Here is a 25,235-nt window from a genome sequence, read left to right on the forward strand (position 1 = left end):
GTCTCGGTAGGGGAAACACTGGCCTCCAGCGACCATAATATGATATGGCTCAACCTCAGAAAGGGATTCCCAAAAACAAGCACAGCAACAAGGATTCTCAACTTTAGAGGCACAGACTTTAATCAAATGGGAGAGTTCGTCCATCAGGAACTACATAAACAAGGACTAACTAACAACGTGGAGGATATGTGGTTGTCCCTGAAGTCCATACTACACGAAGCAACAGACCGATACATAAGGACAGTAAGTAAAGGTAGAAAAAACAAAAGACCCCAATGGTTCAGTAAGGAAATCGCAGAATTAGTTAAACAGAAAAAAGACGCATTTATCGCCAACAAACATTTAGGCAGGGAGGGGGCAAAAGAGGACTATCTTGACAGATCCAAAACTGTCAAAACAGCAGTCAGAGAGGCCAAACTCCGAATGGAGGAAGAGCTAGCACGAAAAATGAAGAAAGGGGATAAATCTTTCTACAGCTATATCAGTGACAGGAAAAGAAACAAGATGGCATAGTACGATTGAAGCAATCGGACGGTAAATTTGCAGAATCAGACTCTGAGAAGGCAGAAATACTAAACAAATACTTCTGTTCAGTATTCACTCGTGAAGCACCGGGAGCTGGTCCTCAGCTTCAGACGGGAGAAAACCGGAAAGACCCGTTTCAAGATTTCGAATTTACGCCCAGTAGTGTCTACAACGAACTATCAAGACTCAAAGTAAACAAAGCAATGGGACCGGATAACCTACACCCCAGAATGCTCAGGGAGTTAAGAGAAGTCCTGGCAGAACCATTATCGGTTCTTTTCAATCTTTCCCTAAGCACAGGAGTGGTCCCCTTGGACTGGAAAACCGCCAATGTAATCCCACTCCACAAAAAGGGTTGCAGGACAGAGACAGCAAACTACAGACCGGTGAGTCTCACATCTATAGTGTGTAAACTCATAGAAACGCTGATCAAACAGCATATTGACACAATCCTAGACGAAGAAAACCTACGTGATCCACACCAACATGGATTCACCAGGGGTAGATCATGCCAATCTAACCTGATTAGCTTTTTTGACTGGGTTACTAGACAACTGGACGCCGGAGAGTCACTAGACGTAGTATATTTGGACTTCAGTAAAGCATTTGATAGCGTCCCTCATCGAAGATTACTAAACAAGCTAAAATCGATAGGATTAGGAGACATTCTAACTACATGGATTGGGGATTGGCTGAACGGCAGACGTCAGAAGGTGGTGGTGAATGGTACCCCATCTGAAGCGTCGGACGTGATCAGTGGAGTGCCGCAGGGATCGGTCCTGGGCCCAATTCTATTCAACTTATTCATAAGAGATATGACACAAGGACTTAGAGGAAGGATATCACTATTCGCCGACGACGCCAAACTTTGCAACATAGTAGGCAAAAGCTCATTACCTGATACTATGTCACACGACCTACTGCTGCTGGAACAATGGTCAAATACTTGGCAGCTAGGCTTCAATGCTAAAAAATGCAAGATAATGCACTTGGGCAAGAGAAACCCGCGTAGAGCTTATGTACTAAATGGCGAGACTTTGGTTACGACCACGGAGGAACGTGATCTGGGAGTGATCATTAGTGAAGACATGAAAGTTGCCAATCAAGTGGAGAAGGCTTCCTCCAAGGCAAGACAGGTATTGGGGTGTATCCGCAGAGGTTTCGTCAGCAGGAGACCTGAAGTTATAATGCCGTTGTACAGAGCCATGGTGAGGCCGCAGTTGGAGTACTGTGTTCAGTTTTGGAGACCACACTACCGAAAGGACGTGCAAAGGATCGAGTCGGTTCAGCGAACGGCCACCAGGATGGTCGTGGGGCTCAAGGATCTCCCATATGAAGAAAGACTACAGAAGTTGCGACTGTACTCACTCGAGGAAAGAAGAGAACGGGGAGATATGATCGAAACGTATAAATACATCACAGGACGCATCGAGCCAGAAGATGATATCTCCTGGCCCATGGGTCCCTCGACCACCAGAGGACATCCGCTGAAAATCAGGGGAGGGAAGTTTCACGGCGACTCCAGGAAGTACTTCTTCACCGAAAGAGTGGTGGATCATTGGAACAGACTACCACTCCAGGTGGTAAAGGCCAGCAGCGTGACGGATTTTAAGAATAAATGGGATACTCTTGTGGGATCTTTAAGGAAGTAAATTCAGGGGGGGATACTTGGAATGGGCAGACTTGGTGGGCTGTAGCCCTTTTCTGCCGCTTTTTTCTATGTTTCTATGTTTCTATGACTGACTGGCTAGAAGCAGGCTGATGTGGGAGAGCCCTGATGTGAGGGGATTACACACCAATGCAGGGGGAAGGGTGCTGATACAGGAGGGGGCACCAATGCAAAAGTTGGGTCAGGGCATCACAGTCCCTTGAGACGTCTCTGGTGCAAAGACTCAAGCAGAATTGGCACACTGCTCTTTTAAATCCAATGAAGGTATTAGCTAATAAGCACAGATGTAAAGAAGTGTGCTGAGGATCTGAAAACTTAGCGCACAGTTTTAGCAAGATCTGAGGAGGAGTAAAATAAGAAAATAGTTTATTCTGCAGTTAGCGTTAATGAGGGTTTCACTAATATTTCTTTTCTTCTATGCATGTTTTATTGAAGAGCCTGACTCAGATGTTTGTTTTTTTAAAAGCTGACAGGGGGATGAGGAGCCGAGGAGATCTTGTCACCAAATGCAGGGTTAAGGAGGAGGCTCCAGGACTGTAAAAAGATGAGCTTTGATCGCAGCTTCAAAAGTGTACATGACACCTTTTAACATGCAGAATATACCTTCCGTCTAAAGTGCCTTCTCTGTGCAAAATATTGATTTTGCTACTATTCACACTCGATGTAGGCATGTTTCCATGGCAATCAGCACACACTTCCCCATATTTGCACATAATTTAATGAGATCATAATTGCAGAAAAAATTTAATTGGCTGATAGGCGCCTACCCATTTCTTTTTTTTTTTTTTTTAATCATTATTCATTTTAAAACCAGCATAAAAGTGCAACATATTATCAGTCAATTAACTCAATAGACAGCACTCAATTCCTTCTAATGATACAATAAATACATATCCCCCTCCCCATCCCTTCCTAAAAGTGTAAAAACATTTAATATAATGCAAATGATCAAGATAAACAACCTTGCAATCCAATAATAAATTAATTATATACCCCCCCCTCCCACCCACCCATCCTGGATGCGTATAATCAAAGGGCTAAACCCAATAATCAATCTTTACAAAATTTTGTCAGTGGGTCCCAAACATCCTTAAATATCTTATAATGTCCCAATTATATTGCTATCTTACGTTCAAATTTATAAGTTTGGCACAAGGATTCCCACCACAAACTATAATTTAATCTATCCTAATTTTTCCAGTTTTTCAGAATAAGTTGTATAGCGACTTCCCGTCATGATGAAAAGTAATTTGTTGTTATGGGAAAGTTATTGGACTCTTGGTCCTCATTAAAGTGCCAAATAGCACTATATCATATGTCAATGCCACTGGATTTTCCAGTATTCTATTGATTTGACTCCAAATGGATTGCCAAAATTTAAGTATCAAGGGACAAAAGAAAAGCAGATGAACCAATGTCCCTATATCAAGATGACACGCGCCTACCCAATTCTAAAAATGGTAAGTAGCTATCACATGGTACTTAGCGGCACCTAAGTGGACATATTTGGAAATGGAGACAGACATAGGCACTGCTAGATGCAATTCTCTAAAGAACTTAGGCTAGTAAAACCATGGCCTATATTACTGGCGCCTACATTTTTTTGTGTGAGGCGCCATTAGGCATGATTCTATAAATAGCGTCTAAGCATGATTAACACGTTGCCAGTGCCATTTTTCTTGGTTTCTGGTAATTTAGGCGCCAATTACAGAATCCGTCCTATAATACATTCCCTGCTCCTTGCAATTTACAGTCTATTGAAGATAGAATAGCAGAACGTACAGGGAAAGAGCAAATGATAGACTTAGAATTAAAAGAGGGAAATTGATGGGGAAAACCTAAAATTATAGGGTGCAACTTGGATGGAACTTCAAGGAATGATGCCTTTATGAAGATGCTTATACAGTACTTTCTAGGATACGGGCAATGTTGTCTGTAGTAGATTTGTGGACAATGATGTAGAGTCTTGTTATTATGAAACTGAATTTCTGTAATGCTTTGTTTTTGGGAATGGAAAAATTTTAAATGTAGGCATTACAGGTAGTGCAAAAAACGGTTGCAAGAATGATAACTGGGGTTTCTCATTATCAACATATATCCCCAGTTTTAAAACAACTTCCTGTAATGTTTTGTATTGAATATAAAGTTTTGATGATTTTACATCAAGTAATATATGGAAAGGAACCTTGGTACTTGATGCAAGTTCTAAGAAAATACGAGTATCTACCATCTCGTCCTTTGAGATCAGAATCTGCTCTGAAGTTGACCCTTGGGCATGTATGTGAGGTGCATTACAAGAAAACATGGATGGCAGCAATTTCAGTAGAAGGTTGTCGATTAGGGAATGATTTAAATGGTTCATTAAGGCTATGCCAAGATCTGACGAATTTTTTAAAAATCTCTGAAAACTCATCTGTTTAAGGCATTTTTTAGACTAGTAGCCCTTTGATTCTGCTGAAATTGTATGGATGATCAACTTGAAAATGAGTTTATGTGTATTGGCAATTTCCCTATGTATGTAAATTGTAATCCATTTAGGTTTTAAGCAGAATAGAAATTTTTTAAATAAATAAAATAATGGATTGGGTCAGGCTCTAGAAAAAGTAAGGATCACTTGAGGAAAGGAACCCACTTAGGGGTACAAGCAATAAATGTAGGCACCGGAATGGTACATGACAGTTCTTCACAGAACTTCTGTTATAAAATACTAATGTAGTTTCACAGTTTTGTTTCTAACCTTAGGCACAAGCACTTATGCCATGTCAAAGGCTGATGTAAGTGCTCGCACCTAACTGTTGACAGCTGGGCACATAACCCCTAGTGTTCTATAACTTGTATGTGTAACTCATAGCTATACTCCTTGACCTGTCCATTTCCCTCCCATAGCCACAACCCTAGAAGTTGTGCATGACAGAAATTGTGCATGCAGCTTCTAGAATAGCAATTAAGGTTGGTTGCATGCGCAACTGCCATTGGTGCCAATTAACTCAATTTTAAGCCAATAATTGACTGTTAACTGCAATTAATAGCTTATTATTAAATTAAGTTCCACATGTAAATAACCTTATTCTATAAATTGGGCAGTAAATGTAAAGTTTGGCACCCAATTTTATAGAATCAGTTGAAGGGGAGGGGGGTTAATGTAAAACTGCAACAAATCAGGACAATATCCCTCAGCCAATCTGTAAATAAAAACAAAAGACTAAGGTAGATGAATGAGGGGTAGGGTAAAAAGGAATCAAATCAGACCCCTGATTTGAAATTTGTGCTTTTTCTAGCTCTATGCTAAGCTGCAAGCTGTAAAGGCAGAAATTCAGGATCAGCATGACGAGTATATCCGTGTACGACAGGACCTGGAACAGGCCCAGAACGAGCAAACACGTGAACTGAAATTTAAGTAAGACTTCCTTGTTCCCTAAGAATATCACCTGACTAAACCTGCAATGTAATTTATCAAGAATAATCTGTTATCTGGGTGTAAGCTTCTCATGGCAAATGTGGTAGAAAATAGTGACTTTGAATTAGTTATATTGAAATGTCAAAGGTTATAGAAAATGTACCAAACAGAAGTCTCAAAAAGTCAGTGATACTTTTTATTTCATGTACTTTTAATATTTTACAGTATTTGTATTTAAAATGTCTTTTAAAATTATATCGGTAGGGCAGAATCGTTTTAAGTTCTGTATCCTTTGGCAAAACCTCTTAAAGTAAAAATTGATTTAAGCCCAGCCACAGATGTCCTCTACAGAAATATGAAATGCATCTCTACTATTGATTTTAAAATTGAACCAGATATTTATTCACTGGCTATGCTGCTGACAGCAACATTAAGCAATATTTGCAATAGAAAATCAAATGAGGAGTCTGGTACATGAAGATGCAAGTCTGAAAAACATATAGGGGTCTGTTTACCAAGCCACACTAAGATTTTGCATTTATTGCTATCCCACCATATCTGCAAAACCTCTGCATTAACTGATGGAAACATTTCTAGCACTTTTGGAGAAGACATCCATGCAGTTAACATGGAGCAATGGATACTCCTGTGCATTAGCGACATGGCTGCTAATTGAAATCTAATTCACCACACCTGTGGATATGTAGCTAACTGCTTTGGGTTATCTGCTGCATCAGCAGTTAATTCTGTGCAAAAAGTTTGAAAATTCTGCATACAATACTTCAAAATTTTGCAAAGTTTATTTGTAGTGTTTTGCATAGAATTCTTCTATCCTGAGACCTGAAATTCCTTCCTGCTTTTTCTTTTTTCAGGTTCCACCCTCCTCAATTCCCTCTCTTATTCCAACTGCAGTTCTGTCTCCCTCTACATCCCACCCCTCTCTCAATTACACCCTGAATCCCTTCCTTGGCCCCCATAGTCTGGCATCTCTCTCTCCCTCTCTCCACCGGTTAATAATCTCTTCCTCCCTTCCCATCCCTTTTCTGGTCTTGGTCACTCTCTCTTCCTCTCTCTACCATCCTTCCCCCCACCCCCCACTTGAAGGTCCAGTATCCATGTCCTCTCCTCCTTATTGATTTGTTTTTTGAAGCGCGTCATATGCGGAGCTTCTACGCATCTATACTTTCTGATTGTTTAGCCGTTCCACGTATCTTTCATCCTAGGACTAGCAGGGACCCATGAGGAAGAACTCACAACAATGCAAAATCCTCACTTGACAGGATAAACCATTCAAAAAAGAAGAACAAACCAACTTGTATTATTCTTCATTTTTTATTTTTCATTTTTCTTTATTCAAAATTTCTTGCTCCAATGCTCAAATGCCCGACGGGACCCATTTCGCCAAACTGGCTTTTTCAAGGGTTCCAGCAAGGAGGATTTTGCATTGTTGTGAGTTGTTCTACTTACCTCACTTCCTATCTTCAAGAACCTTCTTCATAGTGTTTACCCATGAGGAAGACTCTACTGTCGAAACACGGACTATGTTGGGTCCAATGTTCCCAGGGACTAGGTCCTTAAGGTTTTTATGTGGATTGCTATGTTGATTTTGCAATATATATTTTTTTAATAAAGTCCAATTCAGGAGTATTGTCTCTCCACAGTGTTTTTTTGGTTTCTCTTGGACTTTTTCTCTGTGAATTTTCCAGGGTCAATTTCTTTGCTCTTGTTCCCTCACTTCACCCACCATCTCTCTCACTTGCACCTCAAATCACTTCCCTACTCTCCATTGTCTGGTATCTCTCTCTCCCTCTCTCTACGATCAAACATCTCTTTCTTCTCACCCTTTTCTAGCCTGAGTTTCCTTCTCACCTCCTTTCCTCTTTGCTTACGGGTCCAGCATCCTTGCCCATTCCCCTCTCCTCCCCATGCAGGTCTAACATCCATGTCCCCTCCTCTCCCCCATCCACCCACTTGTAGTCCAGGATCCGTGTCCCCTCCTCTCCCCCCTCTACTTGCAGTCCAGGATCCATGACTCCTTCTCTCCCACATCATGTTTCCTCCTCTCCCTCCCTACATGAAGTCCAGGATCCATGTCCCCTCCTCTCCCCCTTCCCTACAGACCTAGCATCCATGTTCTCTACTTCCCCCCCCTCCCCAAATTGTGGTCTAGCATCCATGCTCCCATCACCTCCTCCTCCTCCCCTGCACAGTCTGGCCTCTCTCCCTCTGACTGACAACCTCCTCCCCCCCCAGGTGAGATCAGACATACCTGCGAGCCTCCCAGAGCAGCAGCAGTGGCAGCAGCAGCTGTGAACATGCTGCTTGCAGCCGACCCTGCCAAGGCCATCCCTCTGCAGGGTCATCTATCTACAAGAAGTGTTACCAGGCCTGGGTTTTTTCCACCAGATCTAGGTTTTTAGGATTTGCATGGGTTTCTGGGTATTTTTTCCTAAATCTATCAAAATCTGGGTTTTTGTGTCATAGCATGTTTTTGTCAGCACATCATAACCATTTTACCTATAATACTAATCTCAAAGGCACTGAAAATCCACTTGCAATATTTATTATGATATTTATTACTTTTACATTATTAATAATTTTCAAATATTGTGGGAAACTTGAAATCAGCATATGTGGAGAGATGTCATCTTCACTTCAACATGTGACTAACAACACTCATGTCATTTGTCACATGCTGCGATGCGCTATTTTTTTATTTTCCACATTTTGGGTTTTTACTTGAAGTTTGTGCAGGTTATATTTTGAAAATGTGTGACAATGATGAAGTCCGACAGCTCAGATGCAGTAGTGGATGTGAAACACCACCTTATAAAAAGGCAAAACTGTGGTATAAGCATGCTTTCAATGATGATTATCTGTCAGACAGCGCTTGTTGATGATATAAGCAGTCAATTATTCCATTGGCCTTACAGTTTCCAAACTGTTTGTTTCTTAAGAAAACCTTGATCATCTTTCTGATCAGTGGTGAGAGCTAGCGTCATGCAAAACAGATTTGTATCATCTTGTGGACATAGAACCTCCTACATTCTGGCTCGAGCTAAAACAATTGACAGATTGCAACAGTCACCCAAAATTTCATGTCTTGTCGGAATTCTTATGCACTCTGGTTGCATTGCCTCATTCATTAGCATGTGTCAAGCAAATATTTTTGCAAATCAACATTAAGACCAAACAATATAACAAACTGCTATGCAAAACTGTTTCTAACCGAATATTCGCCAAACAAGCTGTGAAGAAAGATTGCGCCTGTTACACATAGAATCCATCGAACAACCTGGTTGAAGATCTGAAAGAAGGACATTGTTGGAAGTGACACAAGAAGACTTTGGAACGACATACAGAACAAAATACATTAAATGTTGATGAAGCTGAAGTTGTTGACTCTATTGAAATCAATGATAAATGATGACTAGAAACTTGTATTTGAACTTACTAAGTATTTCTAAGTAACAGAATTTAAATTTATTTCTCATCTGGGTTTTTCTGAGGTTTTATTGTTGGGAAATCTGGGTTGTTTTTGAAAGCTCTACTGGCAACACAGGAAGTGATGTAGCAGAAGGAAGGCCCTGGTGGGGCCGGCCACAAGCAGCCCATTCACTGCGCTGCCTATGCCAGCTGGCCGGCTGCCACCACTGCTGCTTCCTTGGGAGGCCCGCAGGTATGTCTGATCTCATGGAACTCAGGTTAGTCAGAGGAAGAGAGGCCAGACCCGTAGGGGAGAGGGACAGAATGGAAGATTTGCACAGAATTCTGTGTGGATGGAGAAGTCTGTGCAAATTTTCCACTGTGGAATTGTGCAGAATTCCACCAGGAGTACTATGTTTACTGCAAGACAGATTCACCATCCATCCTATGCCACCATATAAGAATATTCATGTTAAGTGTTTAATGTGGCAATTGGCCTGTATTAACGGTTAGTGCATTGGCAGGCCTTCCAGCATGGGTTTCCACGCTAACAGGAAACCCTACAGGCAGGGCAGGATTAATTCGTCGAGGGCCCCTAGGCACACAAGTACACTGGGCCCCCCTGCCCCGCCCCCACCCCACCATGCGCCCAGGCGGAAGCAGGAAGCTTTGGGCAAGCAGCACCACTTGTAAAATTACAGTTCCTGTTGTCTTTCTTACCTGCGTTGCTTGCTTGTCTTACTTTCCGTCAATGGGGGAGGCTGCGTTGCCGATCGATGCTGGAGAAGCCCATCGCCGTTTGGAAAAAACAATGTTGATGCCCTCCTTCATTGGGCCCCCCTGACCATTTCGGGCCCTAGGCACGTGCCTACTGGGCCTATTGGTTAATCCTGCCCTGCCTACAGGAAGAGGGTGCAAGGTGCAACAGGGTCTGCTAGTGCACAAGGCCTCCCAGACCCCATGTCGAATGAAGTTTGTTAATCAAAGTCACTGCTGCTTGAGGACCAGGCCATGCCATCTAACAGGAGAGCAGTAAGTGGGGGAAGGGCATTGGAAAAATGCAATGGAGATCAGGAAGGGAGAAGAACAGAGAACCTGTTCCAGTTTCATCATCCATGGGTACCCACAGTTGAATTCCAACTCTGCTTGGATATATTTAAATATCTGAATCATTTCTATTTGTAAATGACAATGCATCCTAATCGAGGCATCTTAAAAGGGCATGGGGCTCTTAATTTAGATGGATCAATTTAGGCATCTCTGAGGGAGGCCTAACTATAGGTACTTCCATTTAAACCATCTGAAATTTAAGGGGTAGATATTCAGCCAGCTGCGGAGAGTGTTTTTTTTTTAGCCACCACCAACATAATTTCCTGATATTCAATGCTGGGCTAAGTCTGGGCACCAGGGTGCCCATGGAGGAGAGTGTGGCATAATAGTTAGAGCTACAGCCTCAGCACCGTAAGGTTATGGGTTCAAACCCCACACTGCTCCTTGTGACCCTGGGCAAGTCACTTAATCCTCCATTGCCCCAGGTACATTAGATAAATTGTGAGCCCACCAGGACAGATAGGGAAAATGCTTGAAGTACTGTATGTAAAACACTTTGGAGTGTGGTTGTAAAACTACAAAACGGCTGTATACAAGCCTCAATTCCTTTCCCTGAATATCCAAGTTTATGCAGCCTCTTATTTCTTATGGCATTAAGCATTTAACTGCCTAAGCGACATCACCTAAAGATAGCACTGACATATATGCAGTCCAATATGGTTGCTTAACTTAAGCAGTTAAATGCCGAATATTGGCATCTAAGCGCCAACTCCACCCCTCGATTATTTACAAAAGAGCCAACTTTCACTGGTATAATATTCAGCAAATGGACCGCGCACAAGCGGTTTAAGAGGTCAGGAACTGTTTCTGGCCAATTAAATCACTTTGACTATCAACCCCTAGGTGCCTATATTCAGAAACATTTAGACACATTTGCTTTCTGTGTACTCATATAGGGGCTGAAACCTAGACCTTAACTTAGGAATTGGAAGAGTAGCATTATGGTCAGAGTAATGAGCTGAGAGAATCCAGAGTTCATATTCTACTACAACTTCCCCTGATTTGGGCAACTCACGTAGATTGTATTTGTAAGTCCTCCAGGGACAGGGAAATACTTAGTGTACCTGCATATATGTAACTTGGTTTGAGCTGCCACTAAAAAGCATGAGCTAAATCTAAATTTCCGTCTCTGATGACACATTCAGAATATTGGGCTCTTCTGGAGCTGGTTCACTAATGCTTTTTTGTTCCCATTTTGCATCTGTAAATCAGATGCTGTCATGAAATAAACCTGGTTCCTGGGCTTCCAGATTTACAGTAGTTAGGGTTATCAGATGTCCGGATTTCACCGGACATGTCCTCCTTTTTGCGAACATGTCCAGGGGTCCATATGGCTTTTAAAAACCCAGCATTTTGTCCGGGTTTTGAAAAGCTTCCTCGAAATCGCGTCAGGCAGGAGGGCATCCACACATGCCAGTAAAATTTGGTAACCCTAACAATAGCTATTGAGAAGTCTAGAACCAGTAAATGAGAGGCCATCTTGGATTAGCTACATAATGTGCCACCATCCAGCCCATAGCTGTTTCTAGCAGTCTAAAAATTGGGATTGTAACTACATTTACAAAATGTTACCAACTGTAAATCTCACAGCTGTTCTACTGCATTCTTATCTCATTAATGACAAATCCACAGCAGACAAGTTGGGCAGGGAGCAATAGCACACAATATAATGACACTGAAAGTCGAATTGGGTTTCATAATGACTGCCTAATTCATGTGAAAGGAATTTTGATTAAATCTAATTGTATTACATATAGGGCTCCTTTTACTAAGCTGTGATAGTGTTTTTAGTGCGCACAGAATTTTAGTGCATACTAAACCCGCGCTACATGGCTAGAACTAACGCCAGCTCAATGCTGGCATTAGCGTCTAGCGTGTGTGGCAATTTAGCGCACGCTAAAACCGCTATCACAGCTTACTAAAAGGAGCCCATAGTCATTTTCTTTATAACTTTTCTTCTAGCATGTTCAACAATATCATTCTCCTGTCTCATTTTATTTTCTATATTTCTTGGGTCTTTTCTTATTCTGCTTCTGTCTCTCCTTTGCTTTCCTTTCTTGCTTTCCTCCTTTTTCTTTCTTCTTCCTCCCTCTATTTTTGTCCTGTTTCTTTGCTAGGTACTTAATCATTGAAAACTTCATCCCACCGGAAGAGAAGAACAAAATAATGAACCGGTTTGTGTTTGACTGCGAAGAGGATCAGTGGAAGCTTCAACCTCTAGTACCTGCTGGCAAGTAAGCATCATGCTAATCCATCCCCAACTGAATATCATGCTTATACCCAAGAAAAAATATCATCCTAATCCTCCTAGGAGATTGTTATGCTTATTCTTGCAAGAGAACATCATCCTATTCCTCCCCAAGATAGCACTGTGCTAATAATCCCCCAAGAGAACATCATGATAATCTCTCCTCTCCCTGCCCCCAAGAGAACAAGATGCTAATTCCTCCCAGGAGAAAATTGTGCTAATCCAAAGAGAACATCAATTTAAGCCCCCCAAAGAGAAAAACATTTTACCACCTCCCCTTCACCCTCCCCCCGCCACCACCACCAAAGAAAACATTGTTCTGATTGTTGTAGTTGTCTGGGTATTGCCGCAACTGGGAAGGTAGAACCAACATTTTAAATATAGAACAAAGAAAAGGGAAAAGAATCCCCATGTAAAGTCCAACAGAAAGAACACAAGTGGGGAGTGGGATAGAGCACGTTAACCTTGAGACAAGCAATCCGTTATTTCAATAAACTCAAATCGATTACATGTAGAAACATATGAATTAAATGTCCTATAGGTATAATGTCCTAGTTGTAAAAGGATCCAGTTAATGACCCAACACGGTCCGCTTTGGGAGACTTTTGTGTTCCCTGGTTCTTGAGCTTTGGGCTTCTTTACGAGTCATACATACGTTGACAAGATTTTTCAAGTTCATATTTCCAGCACTGGAGTGACATCTAGTGGACCAATTGACACACCCCTGAGGCAGGCCTCCAGCCAGAAGCTGAAACACTGTTTATTCATGTGTTTCTACATATAATTGATTTTGAGTTTATTGAAATAAAGGATTGTTTGTCTCTCGGTTAATGTGTTCTATCCCACTCCCCACTAGAACCAACCTTTCAACCATCATGTTATAATGCCCTTGTATGGCTCTATGGTATGGCCACAACTTGAATATTGTGTGCAGTTCTAGTTGCTGTATTTCAAAAAAGATATAGTGAAATTAGAAAAGGTTCAGAGATGAGCGCCGAAAATGATAAAAGGGATGGGATGACTTCCCTAAGAGGAAAGGCTAAAGCGGCTAGGGCTCTTCAGCTTGGAGAAGAGACAGGAATGATCTGATAGAGGTCTATAAAATACTGAGTGGAGTGGAAAGGGTAGATGTGAAACACTTGTTCACTCTTACCAAAAATACTAGGACTAGGGGGCATCTGATGAAGCTACTAAGTAGTAGATTTAAAACAAACTGGAGAAAATATTTCTTCACACAACATGTAGTTAAACTCTGAAATTTGTTTCTGGAGAATGTGGTGAAATCAGTTAGCTTAGCAGGGTTTAAAAATTGCTTGGCTAATTTCCTAAAAGAGAAGTTCATAGACCATTATTGAGATGGTTTAGGGAAATCCACTGCTTATTCCTAGGATAAGCAGCATAAAATCTGTTTTACTACTTGGGACCTGGGTTGGCCACTGTTGGAAACAGAATACTGGGCTTGATGGACCTTCGGTCTGCCCCATTATGACAATTCTTATGTTCTTATGCTGTGAGGTCTGCAGTTTGTCTTTATATATAGTGGGTTCACTGACCTGATTGAGAACAGGGAGTACCATTGGTCATGAATTTGAATTTGTTGAGAATGTTTGTTAGTCACAAATTTGAAATGCGGCAGGAAAGTGATTTGAATTTTGGCGGGAAAGTTCTTTGGTAACACAAATTTGAATTTTGGCAGGAACGTCCATTGGATACAATTTTAAATTCTGGTGGGGAAATCTGCTTTTTTAAAAAAATTCTGTCAGAAAAAAAGGGAGGGGTGGAAACTTTTAGATGGAGGGTGAAGGCATTTGTCCATGGCCCCATTCTTTTTTGCACTGAATTTCTTTTGGATGAGTGGTTGCCATGCCATTAGATAGATTGTGAGCCCACCGGGACAGATAGGGAAAATGTTTGAAGTATCTGTATATAAACCTCTTTCAGTGTGATTGTAAAACAACAAAAATGCGGTATACAAGTCCCAATCCTTTTCCCACCCCTTTCATGAGAGGTCAGGAGAAATTATCTAGAGGTCTCATAAACAGTATGCCACTGTTTACTGTAGGAGTTTACAGATAACTGCAGGATGGTATCATGATATAACCACACATCCGGGACTAGAGTTTGGTTTTGCTCCTGCCTCCCCCAACAAAAAATCCTCACTGATAATTTAACTGCCCCCCCCCCCTCCCCACAACAAGGATATTGCCCTTCCATCTGAGCTGTACCCTGGAACTCCACATCTGATAGACCTTGGTGTAAGAAGACCCACCAACCTTTCACACACACCCCTTAGCAGAGGTCCCTGTTTTCCAGAGTGAGAAGGAGCAATCCATAGTCACTCTGCTGTACATGGTCCTGTTTTCAAAATGCCAACCGTGATTCCTAGCGATTCCTATTGCGGCAAGAGTGATGTTTAAGTTCGGATATTTATGCTATAAGTTGGTGCAGTTTTTGACGTTCTTCACGTATTTCAACAATGTTTGATTTCCTATCAGTTAGAGGATGCCGTTAGAAAAGATTTCATAACAGACTGCTCTAATATCAAGCAGCTATTTGGGATTCTGTTCTCCGCCGACTATTTTTTACTTCTATATCATAGGAATTTTAGAAAACAATTAAAAACTTACTTTTATGATAAATTTTTCTAATTGACCTATCATATACTGTAATTTTTGTAATTCACTGCCTGATGTTCAGCTTTCTTTAATTGTTAACTGCAAGGATCCACATGGTTTTGTGATACACAAATGCTATGTTGTTATGTTATTCCTAGCTGCAATCTCATGGCAGTCTCACTAGCGGTAATTACATGAGATTATAGCTAGGGTCACTATTTCAAAATTAGGACCATGGATATCAGGAGTGACTGGTGTTGGTAGATCCCCAGTAAGGCCATTATTAGGATGGGAAAGAGTGTATGGGGTGGGGGGGGGGTCTTCTTGCACCAGAGGGTTTTGGATGGGGTGGCATTGAGGGGGATTAGATTAAATGGGGTTTCCCCTTGTAGTTACGAATGCTGTCCATAGTCTAGCGCTCCCATTTATCATTCCCCTCCAACTCTGAACTATCTATGTTAAATCTGCTCACTTTAAATCTGGAATCACAAATGTAATCTTTCTTGCTATAAACCACAATGATTCCCTGTCGAAAATTGTGGGATATAAGAAGCTGTATTGTATTGTTTCTTTGTTGGGGAGAGCCCTACGATAAGGTAGGGATTTTCTTGTATGGGAGGGAAGGGTGAATTGAATGATTGGAAAGGTTTAATGGGCTCTGCTGGTTTAGGGAATCAGGGGAAATTATGTTGGGGGTGATATGGAGCCAGACTTTGGACTTTACATCTGCCCCTTCTGACAGGCCTTTATGCCTGCCTAGGGGCAGGTGTAAATGTTATTTCAGGTTTTTTCACATCAATATGGATGTCCCTTGCAAAGAAAGGGAATCCATATTGATATGTTAGGCCCACTCAAACCATTGTCTCTCCCTGCCCCTACCATGTCAGCATCACCACATATAACTAGATCCCTTTCTAAAATACCATTTACATGTGTATGACGTATGCAAATGTCGGGAGGGATGCTTCTCAAATATAGACCTAAATACATAAGTGTTTTTGAATATCCTGCCCAAAATGTTTGCCGTTAAAATATATTTGTTTTAATAGTAATGCCAGGAAGGTCATTGGGGTGGAAATAGTCTAGGAATGTGAAAAGGCCAGCCTAGAAATGGAGTTCAGAGTGCACATAAAGCCCATGGTTACAGTAACTTGCTTACAGACTGTGAATAGTCTCTAGACAGCTGTGGGCAGATATTTGCAGCCTCATATGAGTCTCTGTTGTGTGTCCCATGTGGCTGGACACAATGATTCCAGTGAAAGCTAAGACAGAGTTCCTATTGTGATTGTGCTAGCCCAGTGGATTAATGCACAGAACAATCCTTGGAGGCCCCAGCCAAATCTGTGAAGAGTTAGGAATTTTTCTGGCTTGCCCTGTTGAACCCTGAAATTCATAATTCCAGTACTTTTTAAAACTCCATTTCAGGAACTGCTATTTCTGAGGACTTCTGTTCTTACATGCTTCGTTCATCAAGGTAAAAACTAATATTAGAATACTTTCCAAGTTATTTGGAAAAAATAAGTATTTGGCCAGTCTGGGACAATGAAAATGCATCTTAAAGAAATGTGCTGACAGTGCAACTGCATTTTAATGAATCAGTTTTCAAAACTGAGACATCTATCCCTGGAGTTGCAAACAAATGCCCCAGTTTCTAAAAGGAACAGAACTGTGGAATTTTTTCATTTTGTATGGTGAGGTAAGTTATAATAAGGTACCGGTAACAGTTCTAACAAGTTGATAGGACTCGAGCATGAGCCGATCACACCTAACTAACTAATAGTTCCATTAGAGTTTTGGACTCAAGCAGGGCCTATCCATTTGGATTGCTGGGTTCGCCAGATGCTTGAACTGGCACGTTTTGAGCTTGGCTATCATAAAAGTTCCTCCAACCATGAGGTGTTGGCTTATTTGGCCTTGTGGCAGGTGTTTCTATGGTTACCTCTGGTCTCCAGAAACGGGGGTATAGAGGGGGGGGGACTGACTGAATGGGGCAGTGTGTGGTGAATGTTCGTGGGTGTGGCTGGTTTGCTTCGTGTGGAGTTTGTGTTGTTCTTAGTACGGGGGGCTCTTGGGGTGGATATGTTGTATTGAAAATTGGTGGAGCTGATGAGGGAAACGGGCTGTTCACTTTCTTGGATATTCTTATGTCTTTTTGCTGTCTTCAGTGCTGTTGCAGGTGACTATTGTAATACTATCCATTGCAGTTTTTGCTATTTTACCTATGTACTCTGCTTGTTTCTCTTGTTGCTTCCTTAATAAAAATGATTTAAAAAAAAAAAAAAGAGTGAAGGACTACAATGAGAACACATTTCCTTATGAATTGGTTTCCCTCATGAGGATGGATTATAAAGTTTAGAAGGGGAGTCTGGAAATGTTTGGAGCGATATTTCCATACTGCTTAAGCCCGAAGTAACTAACCTGGGATCAGTTTGACCAGAGAATGTTCCCATCCGTCCATTCTCCCAAACTGGATTGTTCAGGACTGCTGATAATACTATCACTTCTTCAGGTATAAGGATGACTCATGCCAGATTGAGATGTACTGCCCCAATGAGTAAGACTGAAGGTGTTTCAGTAGTATACATTGATATACACACATATCTCTCCTCAAGCAATTCCTTCTTCCTGGCCTCAGTCAATCAATCTCCATCTTCTAGCAATTCCCCATCAATCACCCCCTTCCTATCAGCAAATCTCTCTTGATGTTTAATGTTCCCACTATGTTCCACCAAACTCCTTGTGTTTAATCATTAACCCTCCCCTGCAAACATTCCCTCCTCTGCACTCAATTATTTCTTCACAGCAGATGCCCCTCTCTCTACACTCAGTCATCTCCCCAACAAATTTCTCCTCTCTGGTGTCAATCACTTCTTCTGTCATAGTCATCACCCATGTCTCATTTTCTCAGCTAGGTGCCTATTGCCCCTCCAGGCCCCATTTTCTACAACAGCACCAGAAAAAAGATTTTCTCAGTTACAGCTCCAACTCTTTGGAATTCACTACCACTGTCCCTGCGGGAAGAGATTCTTACCAACAAATTTAAAGCGAATTTAAAAACATTTTTATTCAAAGATGCCTATGATTTGTAACTCTCCAACCAAAGAACAACAATGAAGGACGAGCATATCCCTCCCATTGTATTGACCTTTTTATTTCACTATCCTATCCCGAATTGTATATCCCCCTCCCTTTCCAAATGTGTCTATATTTTTGTCGTTGTTCATGTCTTAGTCATGTCACCCTGATGATTTTACGATTTTATATTCTTCTTTTGTATACTGCTTAGACAATTTTTTAAGCGGTATATCAAATTTTTAATCAACTGAGACAGCTCTGCACCCTGTGTTCAGCACCATCAGTCTGGTCTCTCTCTGACATTATGATGCTCTCGCTCCTACCTGAATGGCCAGTGGGCATAACTTCTTAGCACCACTATTCCAGCCCCCAGAATGCTTGAGAATATGGTTTTTTTTAATGGGTAGGTATATGTGAGATCCCCTCCAGTCACAAGTGTCACACTCTCAATGTGTGTGACTTTGGTATCTCTGCTTTTCTGTGGTGGTGAAGAAACCTGGAAGAGGAATAAGAACATAAGAATTGCCGCTGCTGAGTCAGACCAGTGGTACATCATGCCCAGCAGTCCACTCACGCGGCTGCCCTTTGGTCAAAGACCAGCACCCTAACTGAGACTAGCCCTACCAGCATACGTCCTTGTTCAGCAGGAACTTATCTAACTTTGTCTTGAATCCCTGGAGGGTTTTTTCCCTATGACAGACTCCGGAAGAGCGTTCCAGTTTTCTACCACTCTCTGGGTGAAGAAGAACTTCCTTACGTTTGTACGGAATCTATCCCCTTTCAACTTTAGAGAGTGCCCTCTCGTTCTCCCTACCTTGGAGAGGGTGAACAACCTGTGCTTATCTACTAAGTCTATTCCCTTCAGTACCTTGAATGTTTCAATCATGTCCCCTCTCAATCGCCTCTGTTCGAGGGAGAAGAGGCCCAGTTTCTCTAATCTTTTGCTGTAGGGCAGCTCCTCCAAACCCTTAACCATCTTAGTCGCTCTTTTCTGGACTCTTTCGAGTAATACCGTGTCCTTCCTCATGTACGGTGACCAGTGCTGGACGCAGTACTCAAGGTGAGGGTGCACCATGGCCCGGTACAGCGGCATGATAACATTCTCTGATCTGTTCGTGATCCCCTTCTTTATCATTCCTAGCATTCTCTTTGCCCTTTTTGCCGCCGCCGCACATTGCGTGGACGGCTTCATCGACTTGTCAATCAGAACTCCCAAATCCCTTTCCTGGGAGGTTTCTCCAAGTTCTGCCCCGGACATCCTGTATTCGTGCATGAGATTTTTGTTACCAGAGAAGAGAGCTGCCAATGTACGGGTAAGATGATGGTGATGAAGGAAGAGGGGATGCTACAGGAAGGAGAGGGTTGACTGAAGTGCAAGTTGGAGGAAGGAAAGAGAAGTGTGTATTGCTATTGTATTTTGTTGTTTGTTATTTGCTGATTGTGTATGTTTACATTGGTTCCCGCCTAGACTTGTAGATAGGCAGGTTACAAATAATTTTAAATAAATAAATAAATAAGAGAGGGAGATAGTAGCAGGGTTAGAGAGGAGCTGGAAGAGGATGAATAAGAGAAGATGCAATAGGATTGTTAGGATGTTGGCAAGAAATTAAGCTTTGTGGAGGGCTGTTATAGGACTGAATGCATGGAAAAGAGACTCGACCATATTACAGAGGATGTGTGTGGTTTTGTTCAAGCCCATATAACAGAGGTCCAGTGCATGTGACATTGAGGTTGTCTTTTGCTCGCTCTTTTAATATGGTCACTGATACATATATATTTTAAAAATTCACTGATTGTAATATGAGACAATGTCTTCTGAGGGTGATTTATTTTTACCTTTCTCTGCTGGCAGTGCTGTAAATGTACTTTGCAGTAAACCAATAATAGAAGGAACTAAATAAGTTTCTAATTACATTAGTAATACAATAAGTATCTTGTCTCCTGTCCTTTTAGATCCTATAGGAGACACTATGTAGAACCCTCTTTCCTGCAGTCTGAGACCTTACAATTAAATCAGCACAAAACTCTGATAAAGGGCATTGCTTTTTCTGAAGTTTTGTATAGGGAACCACAGAAATATGATTTATGGTAGGTACAAGAGGCTGTAAAATCCTGCTGGAAAAAAGTTTGCCATTGCCAAATCTCTGAAAATTTTCTTACTTCCCTTCACAGCAGATGGAATTTTTAAAAACTTGAATTTATACAAAATGAAGAAGCACAAATAATTAATATGCTGTAAGCCAGGGGTGCCCATACTTTTTGGGCTTGTGAGCTACTTTTAAAATGACCAAGTCAAAATGATCTACCAACAATAAAATTAAAATAAAAAAACACAAAGCACACTGTAGGCTGAGAAAATGTTAATTATCATTCCTATTACGGGGTTTTTTCAAGGCAGATGACTCTATGCACTGTCACTTCAGTAACAACCATACAAAAATAGACAAATATACCCCCCTCCCTTTTTACTAAACCACAATAGCAGTTTTTAGCGCAGGGAGCTGCGCTGAATGCCCAGCGCTGCTCTCGACACTCATAGGCTCCCTGCGCTAAAAACCGCTATTGCGGTTTAGTAAAAGGGAGCCATAGTGCAAAATATAGACAGCAGATATAAATTCAGATACATTTTGATCACTAAATTGAAAATCATTTTTCCTACCTTTGTTGTCTGGTGATTTCATTCATGAGTCTCTGGTTGCACTTTCTTCTTCTGACTGTGCATCCAATCTTTCTTCCCTTCTTTCAGCCTGTATGCTTCCTCTCCTCCAGACCTCATTCCCTCCCCCAACTTTTTCTTCCTCTCTCCCTGCCCTTTCTTTCTTCCTGCCTCACTTCCTTTTTTTCTTTCTTCATGCCCCTTTCTGTTTTTACTGTTTCCCTTCTTTCCTTCTGTCTCCCTGCCTGCCCCCTTTCTTTCTTTCTCTCTGCCCTCCCCCAAGCCACTGCCGCCGCCATCGTGGAACAGACCCCAAAGCTGCCGCCACCCCAAGCTCTCCCTGCTTCCCTGCATCTGGCCGACCAGCATTCCTTTCCTCGATGTCAATTCTGCCGTCGGAGAGGAAGTTCCGGCCCAGCCAGGCAGCGATTGGCTGGCCCAAACTTCCTCTCCGATGGCAGAATTGACATCAGAGAGAGGAAGGCTGATCGGCCCGGTAGATCGCCAAGGCAAAGTGAGTCTATCACAGAGCCCGAGATGGGCTCCGCGATCGACTCACTTTGCCTTGGCGATCAACCAGTCGATCGCGATCAACCTATTGGGCACCCCTGCTGTAAGCAAAGCTGTGGAAATTATAAAAGCAAAAGAGTCTCTCTCTGAGCACTGGATTTTCATTCTCACATATCTAACTGGAACCCTCGAAGCCCATTTAGGAGCTCACAGAATCGGGTGAGCTCTACTCTATCCACTAACCAAAGCACCCTCTTGACCTCTGTTCACTTAAGGCTAGATTTACAAAGCAAACCAATCGTGTAGCAACCCCGTCCCAATTCACTTACCTGTCTTCCGACCATCCTCCGATCCGCACATACAAATGAGGGCAATGGCATGCAAAAGTAGGTAGGGACGCAATTCACTAAACAAAACCCTGCAACACCGACTGGGCTGGCCGATCAAAAAAAGTGACTGCTGAGGACCAGTCGCTGAAGCCCTTTGCAACTGCCCTGCCTTCTGCAGCCCTGCCCTCTGCCCTGTCAGCCCTGATCTCCTGCTTGCCCCGAAGTCGCCCCAAAGTCCTGCCTGCCCCGAACTCCTGCAGCCCGATATACCTGCCGCCCCGATTCTCCCACCCTTCCCTGTGTGTGCACAAAACCCTTCCCTTAAGAAGAGGGAACAGTAGTCCTACACTTGTCTCTCGGTCTCTCTCAAGCCCCTTGTCCCGCTCCAGCCCCGCCAAGATCTTAGGGCTAGATTCCCCGTAATGCAAGCCCATGGTTTTAACCCACGGTCTTAAGTGGGTTAAAACCACGGACTCCAAACATCCTTTCTGTTTCACATTTCCTTTCCCTTTGCCCTAGAAAAAAAGAAAAAAAAAAGTTAAGTTAAAAAAAAAAAAACAACGGCCCCGGCTCGAACGGGCATGCACAGACCATCTACAGATGGTCTGTGCATGCGCACGGATCACACAACAGCGATCTGTGCAGGCAGATGGGGGCGTTCCTCCGATCGCCACCCCCCACCCCCCTCCATCTGCATATTTTTTTCCTTTCAGAATTCATCGGACCTGCCCGAATCGGGCCCAATGGGGCAGATTAGTTAATCCTGGCCTTAGGCCCAATACAGTCCCCAAACTGCATTTTTAATATAATTACACCATCCCCATCTCTGTTTGTACATCAGTAAATAAAATTAATAGGCACACGCCTATTTTCTTTGAAGGCTGCAATTACTATGCTAATTCCAGGCTTTGTAGAATGCAAAAACAGTAACAGCGTGAGACTAGAACCATTTGACTGAGAGCTCCCTCTAGTGAATGCACTCTGCTCCTCATGGTTTGCAGGATTCTCCCAAAGAGAAAAAGAACAGCAGTCACCTTTCAAGAGAAGGAACAGAAGTCCTGTTTTTAGTTTGATGAGCTAGAAACCTTATGTCTTATAGACAAAGATAAGATGGGATGCACACTCACAGGAACAGGTTTACTGAGGAACTATAGGGACTGCACACAATAGGATTAGTTGCCATGACAACCAATAGAGAACAGATTCTAATGGAAGCCTCCCTTTGTTGCTGAGACTTCATTCTGTCAGAAGCTGATTTGCTCCTTGTTTTGTTTAAAAAAAACTATCCTACTGCATTCTGGGAGACACACTCATATTTCCTATTTAAAACACATGCGCACACAGGCTGTATGTCTCAAAAATACACTGTATTGAGGTGTATGAAAACCACGACTGGTTCAGGCTGTCAAGTTCAACTATAATGACAGAAACTATGAGAAAGGTACATGCAAAGCAAATCTGGCATTGTGTATGCCCTTTTGGGGAGCAATTAAATGCAGCATTTCTCAACATATATCAAATATTTTTCAGATATAGTGCATTTATTCTAGAACTATGAAGTGAATTGCATTCAAGGAACTGATTCACTCATATGAGCTACTGTTAAGGCATACAAAAACAACTGGTTTCACATGCATTAATCTAATTTAATTCAGTGGATCACAGCTACATATGTAAACATATGAAAACATGGAAATCGTAAGCTTATTAGCTCATTATCTCCTTATTGCCTAAATTGCAAGACTAGAGAACATTTTTGCATGCTCAGTTTGGAGATCAAAAATGTTTGCCATGTAGTCAAATTGTGAAAAGGGGATAGCATGCCAAACTGGAGCACTTGGCTTTGCCAAATTATCTGCCACCCTGATCATTTCCCTAAACATTGCCTCCCTCTGGCAATCCTGATCCCTGATCCCTAGCCTTTTTCTGCAGCCAGAAAGATTCAGGTCTTTTTTTTTCAGTTCAATCATTTTTATTAATATTTTTGTTACAGAATATAACAGACAGTGACCACGAAGCTATTAGATAACCCAGCAGATTGCATATACAATCGGTCAGTGATATAGCTTCAAATACAGAAAGTAAAGAAATAATATAACAAAACATAACCCAATTAACAAACTGATCAGCTGTGTGTACTGATCATTAATGATCACATGAGATTAAGAGAATATAAGACCACTAAGAGTATCACTGAAAGTTATAGTATGGCCTATATAATTATATAGACAATGAAGAGGAGACAAGAAATCAGGCCATGAGTTCAGGGGTTCTGTCTCACCAGGACAGCATGCGGTAAACCAATTGCCCCATCGCAGAACAGTAGTGCCCACAGTTTTGTAAACTTTCGAAGCAAATTATTACGTTCAGCAGCAACTCTTTCATACCTAGCGTACAAACAAACAGTGTTCCACCACTCATTATATGAGACATTAGAAAAATCTTTCCAATTGGATAAAATGATACGAGTAGCAATTAGTAAAAGTAGTTGTAGTAAGTGGGACATCTCTGAAATAACTGATTCCCGTGTGAGATGTATGGTGGAAATCAGGTATGAATATGTGAATGGAACATTGCTACCCATCAAAGAGGTTATGTGATACCACGAATACCCAATATCCAAAAACATAAAAATACTCGGTATCACTCTAGACACACACCTAACTATGACTGACCACACAAACTCACTAGTGAAAAAATGTTTTTTCACGCTATGGAAACTAAGGACCATAAAAAAATACTTTGATCCAACATCATTCAGGCTGCTGGTACAGGCACTGATCCTATCCATCCTGGACTACTGCAACATCATCTACCTGGGTATCTCACAAAAAACAATAAAAAAAACTGAGACTAATACAAAACACCGCCGTTCGCCTAATTTTCGGATTAAGAAAAAGTGACCACATCAGCCCCTACTATAAAAAGCTGCATTGGCTACCAATAGAAGCTCGAATATTATTCAAATTTGCTTGCACCTGTTTCAGGCAAGCCTGGGGACTAGCACCCTCCTACCTACAATCTCACTTCATCCTACACAACCCCACCCGTACAACCAGAAACAAAAACATCTTTGTATACCCAAAGATTACAGGCTGCAGATACAAATCATACCTGGACAGAACCTTTAAGTTCCAAGCGAACAGACAGCAAGTTTGGCTGAAAAACTACATAAACGAACCCAATCTGACATACAGTGCATTCCGAAAAGCGATCAAAACCGCCCTCTTCGCCAAATTCATTGACTAAAACTGTTCCCTCCCCCACTAGAACTTCCCCACTGTAAACGCCTTTTCTTTCTCTCAGGAAGCTCCTTTCATGTATTCAGGTATTCTCTACCCATAGAACTCCACTTAATATGTTAGTACCAAAGCATTCAGGTACTCACTATCCATAGAACTCCAACTAATACGAAAGTTTCCCTTTTAGATTATTGTTTAATATTTAGACTCATTGTATGGTATTGTACTTAGACTTACTGTATTGTATTGTATTTAGACTCATAGTAATGTATTGTATTGTATTGTTATTGAGACTCATTGTACGGTATTGTAAGTAGACTTATTGTATTGTACTAAGACCTTTTGTTATTCGCTGAATGCCCAGCCTTCTTACAATGTAAACCGCCTAGAAGATGCCTGACTATGGCGGTATAGAAAAATAAAGTTATTATTA

General features: G+C 41.8%; 1 protein-coding gene across 3 annotated transcripts in view; it reads left to right on the plus strand.

Annotated features, from left to right (window-relative positions):
- Nucleotides 1-25,235, plus strand: part of KIF3C (kinesin family member 3C) — a 285,345-nt gene that overhangs the window by 224,243 nt on the left and 35,867 nt on the right. For all 3 annotated transcript variants that reach the window (XM_033936155.1, XM_033936154.1, XM_033936156.1), the window contains 2 exons: nt 5,473-5,591; nt 12,245-12,361. In XM_033936155.1, the coding sequence (XP_033792046.1) occupies nt 5,473-5,591; nt 12,245-12,361 (236 nt within the window). The remainder of the gene's footprint in view (nt 1-5,472; nt 5,592-12,244; nt 12,362-25,235) is intronic.

Source organism: Geotrypetes seraphini, chromosome 3 (assembly GCF_902459505.1).
Source record: "Geotrypetes seraphini chromosome 3, aGeoSer1.1, whole genome shotgun sequence".
NCBI lineage: Eukaryota > Metazoa > Chordata > Amphibia > Gymnophiona > Dermophiidae > Geotrypetes > Geotrypetes seraphini.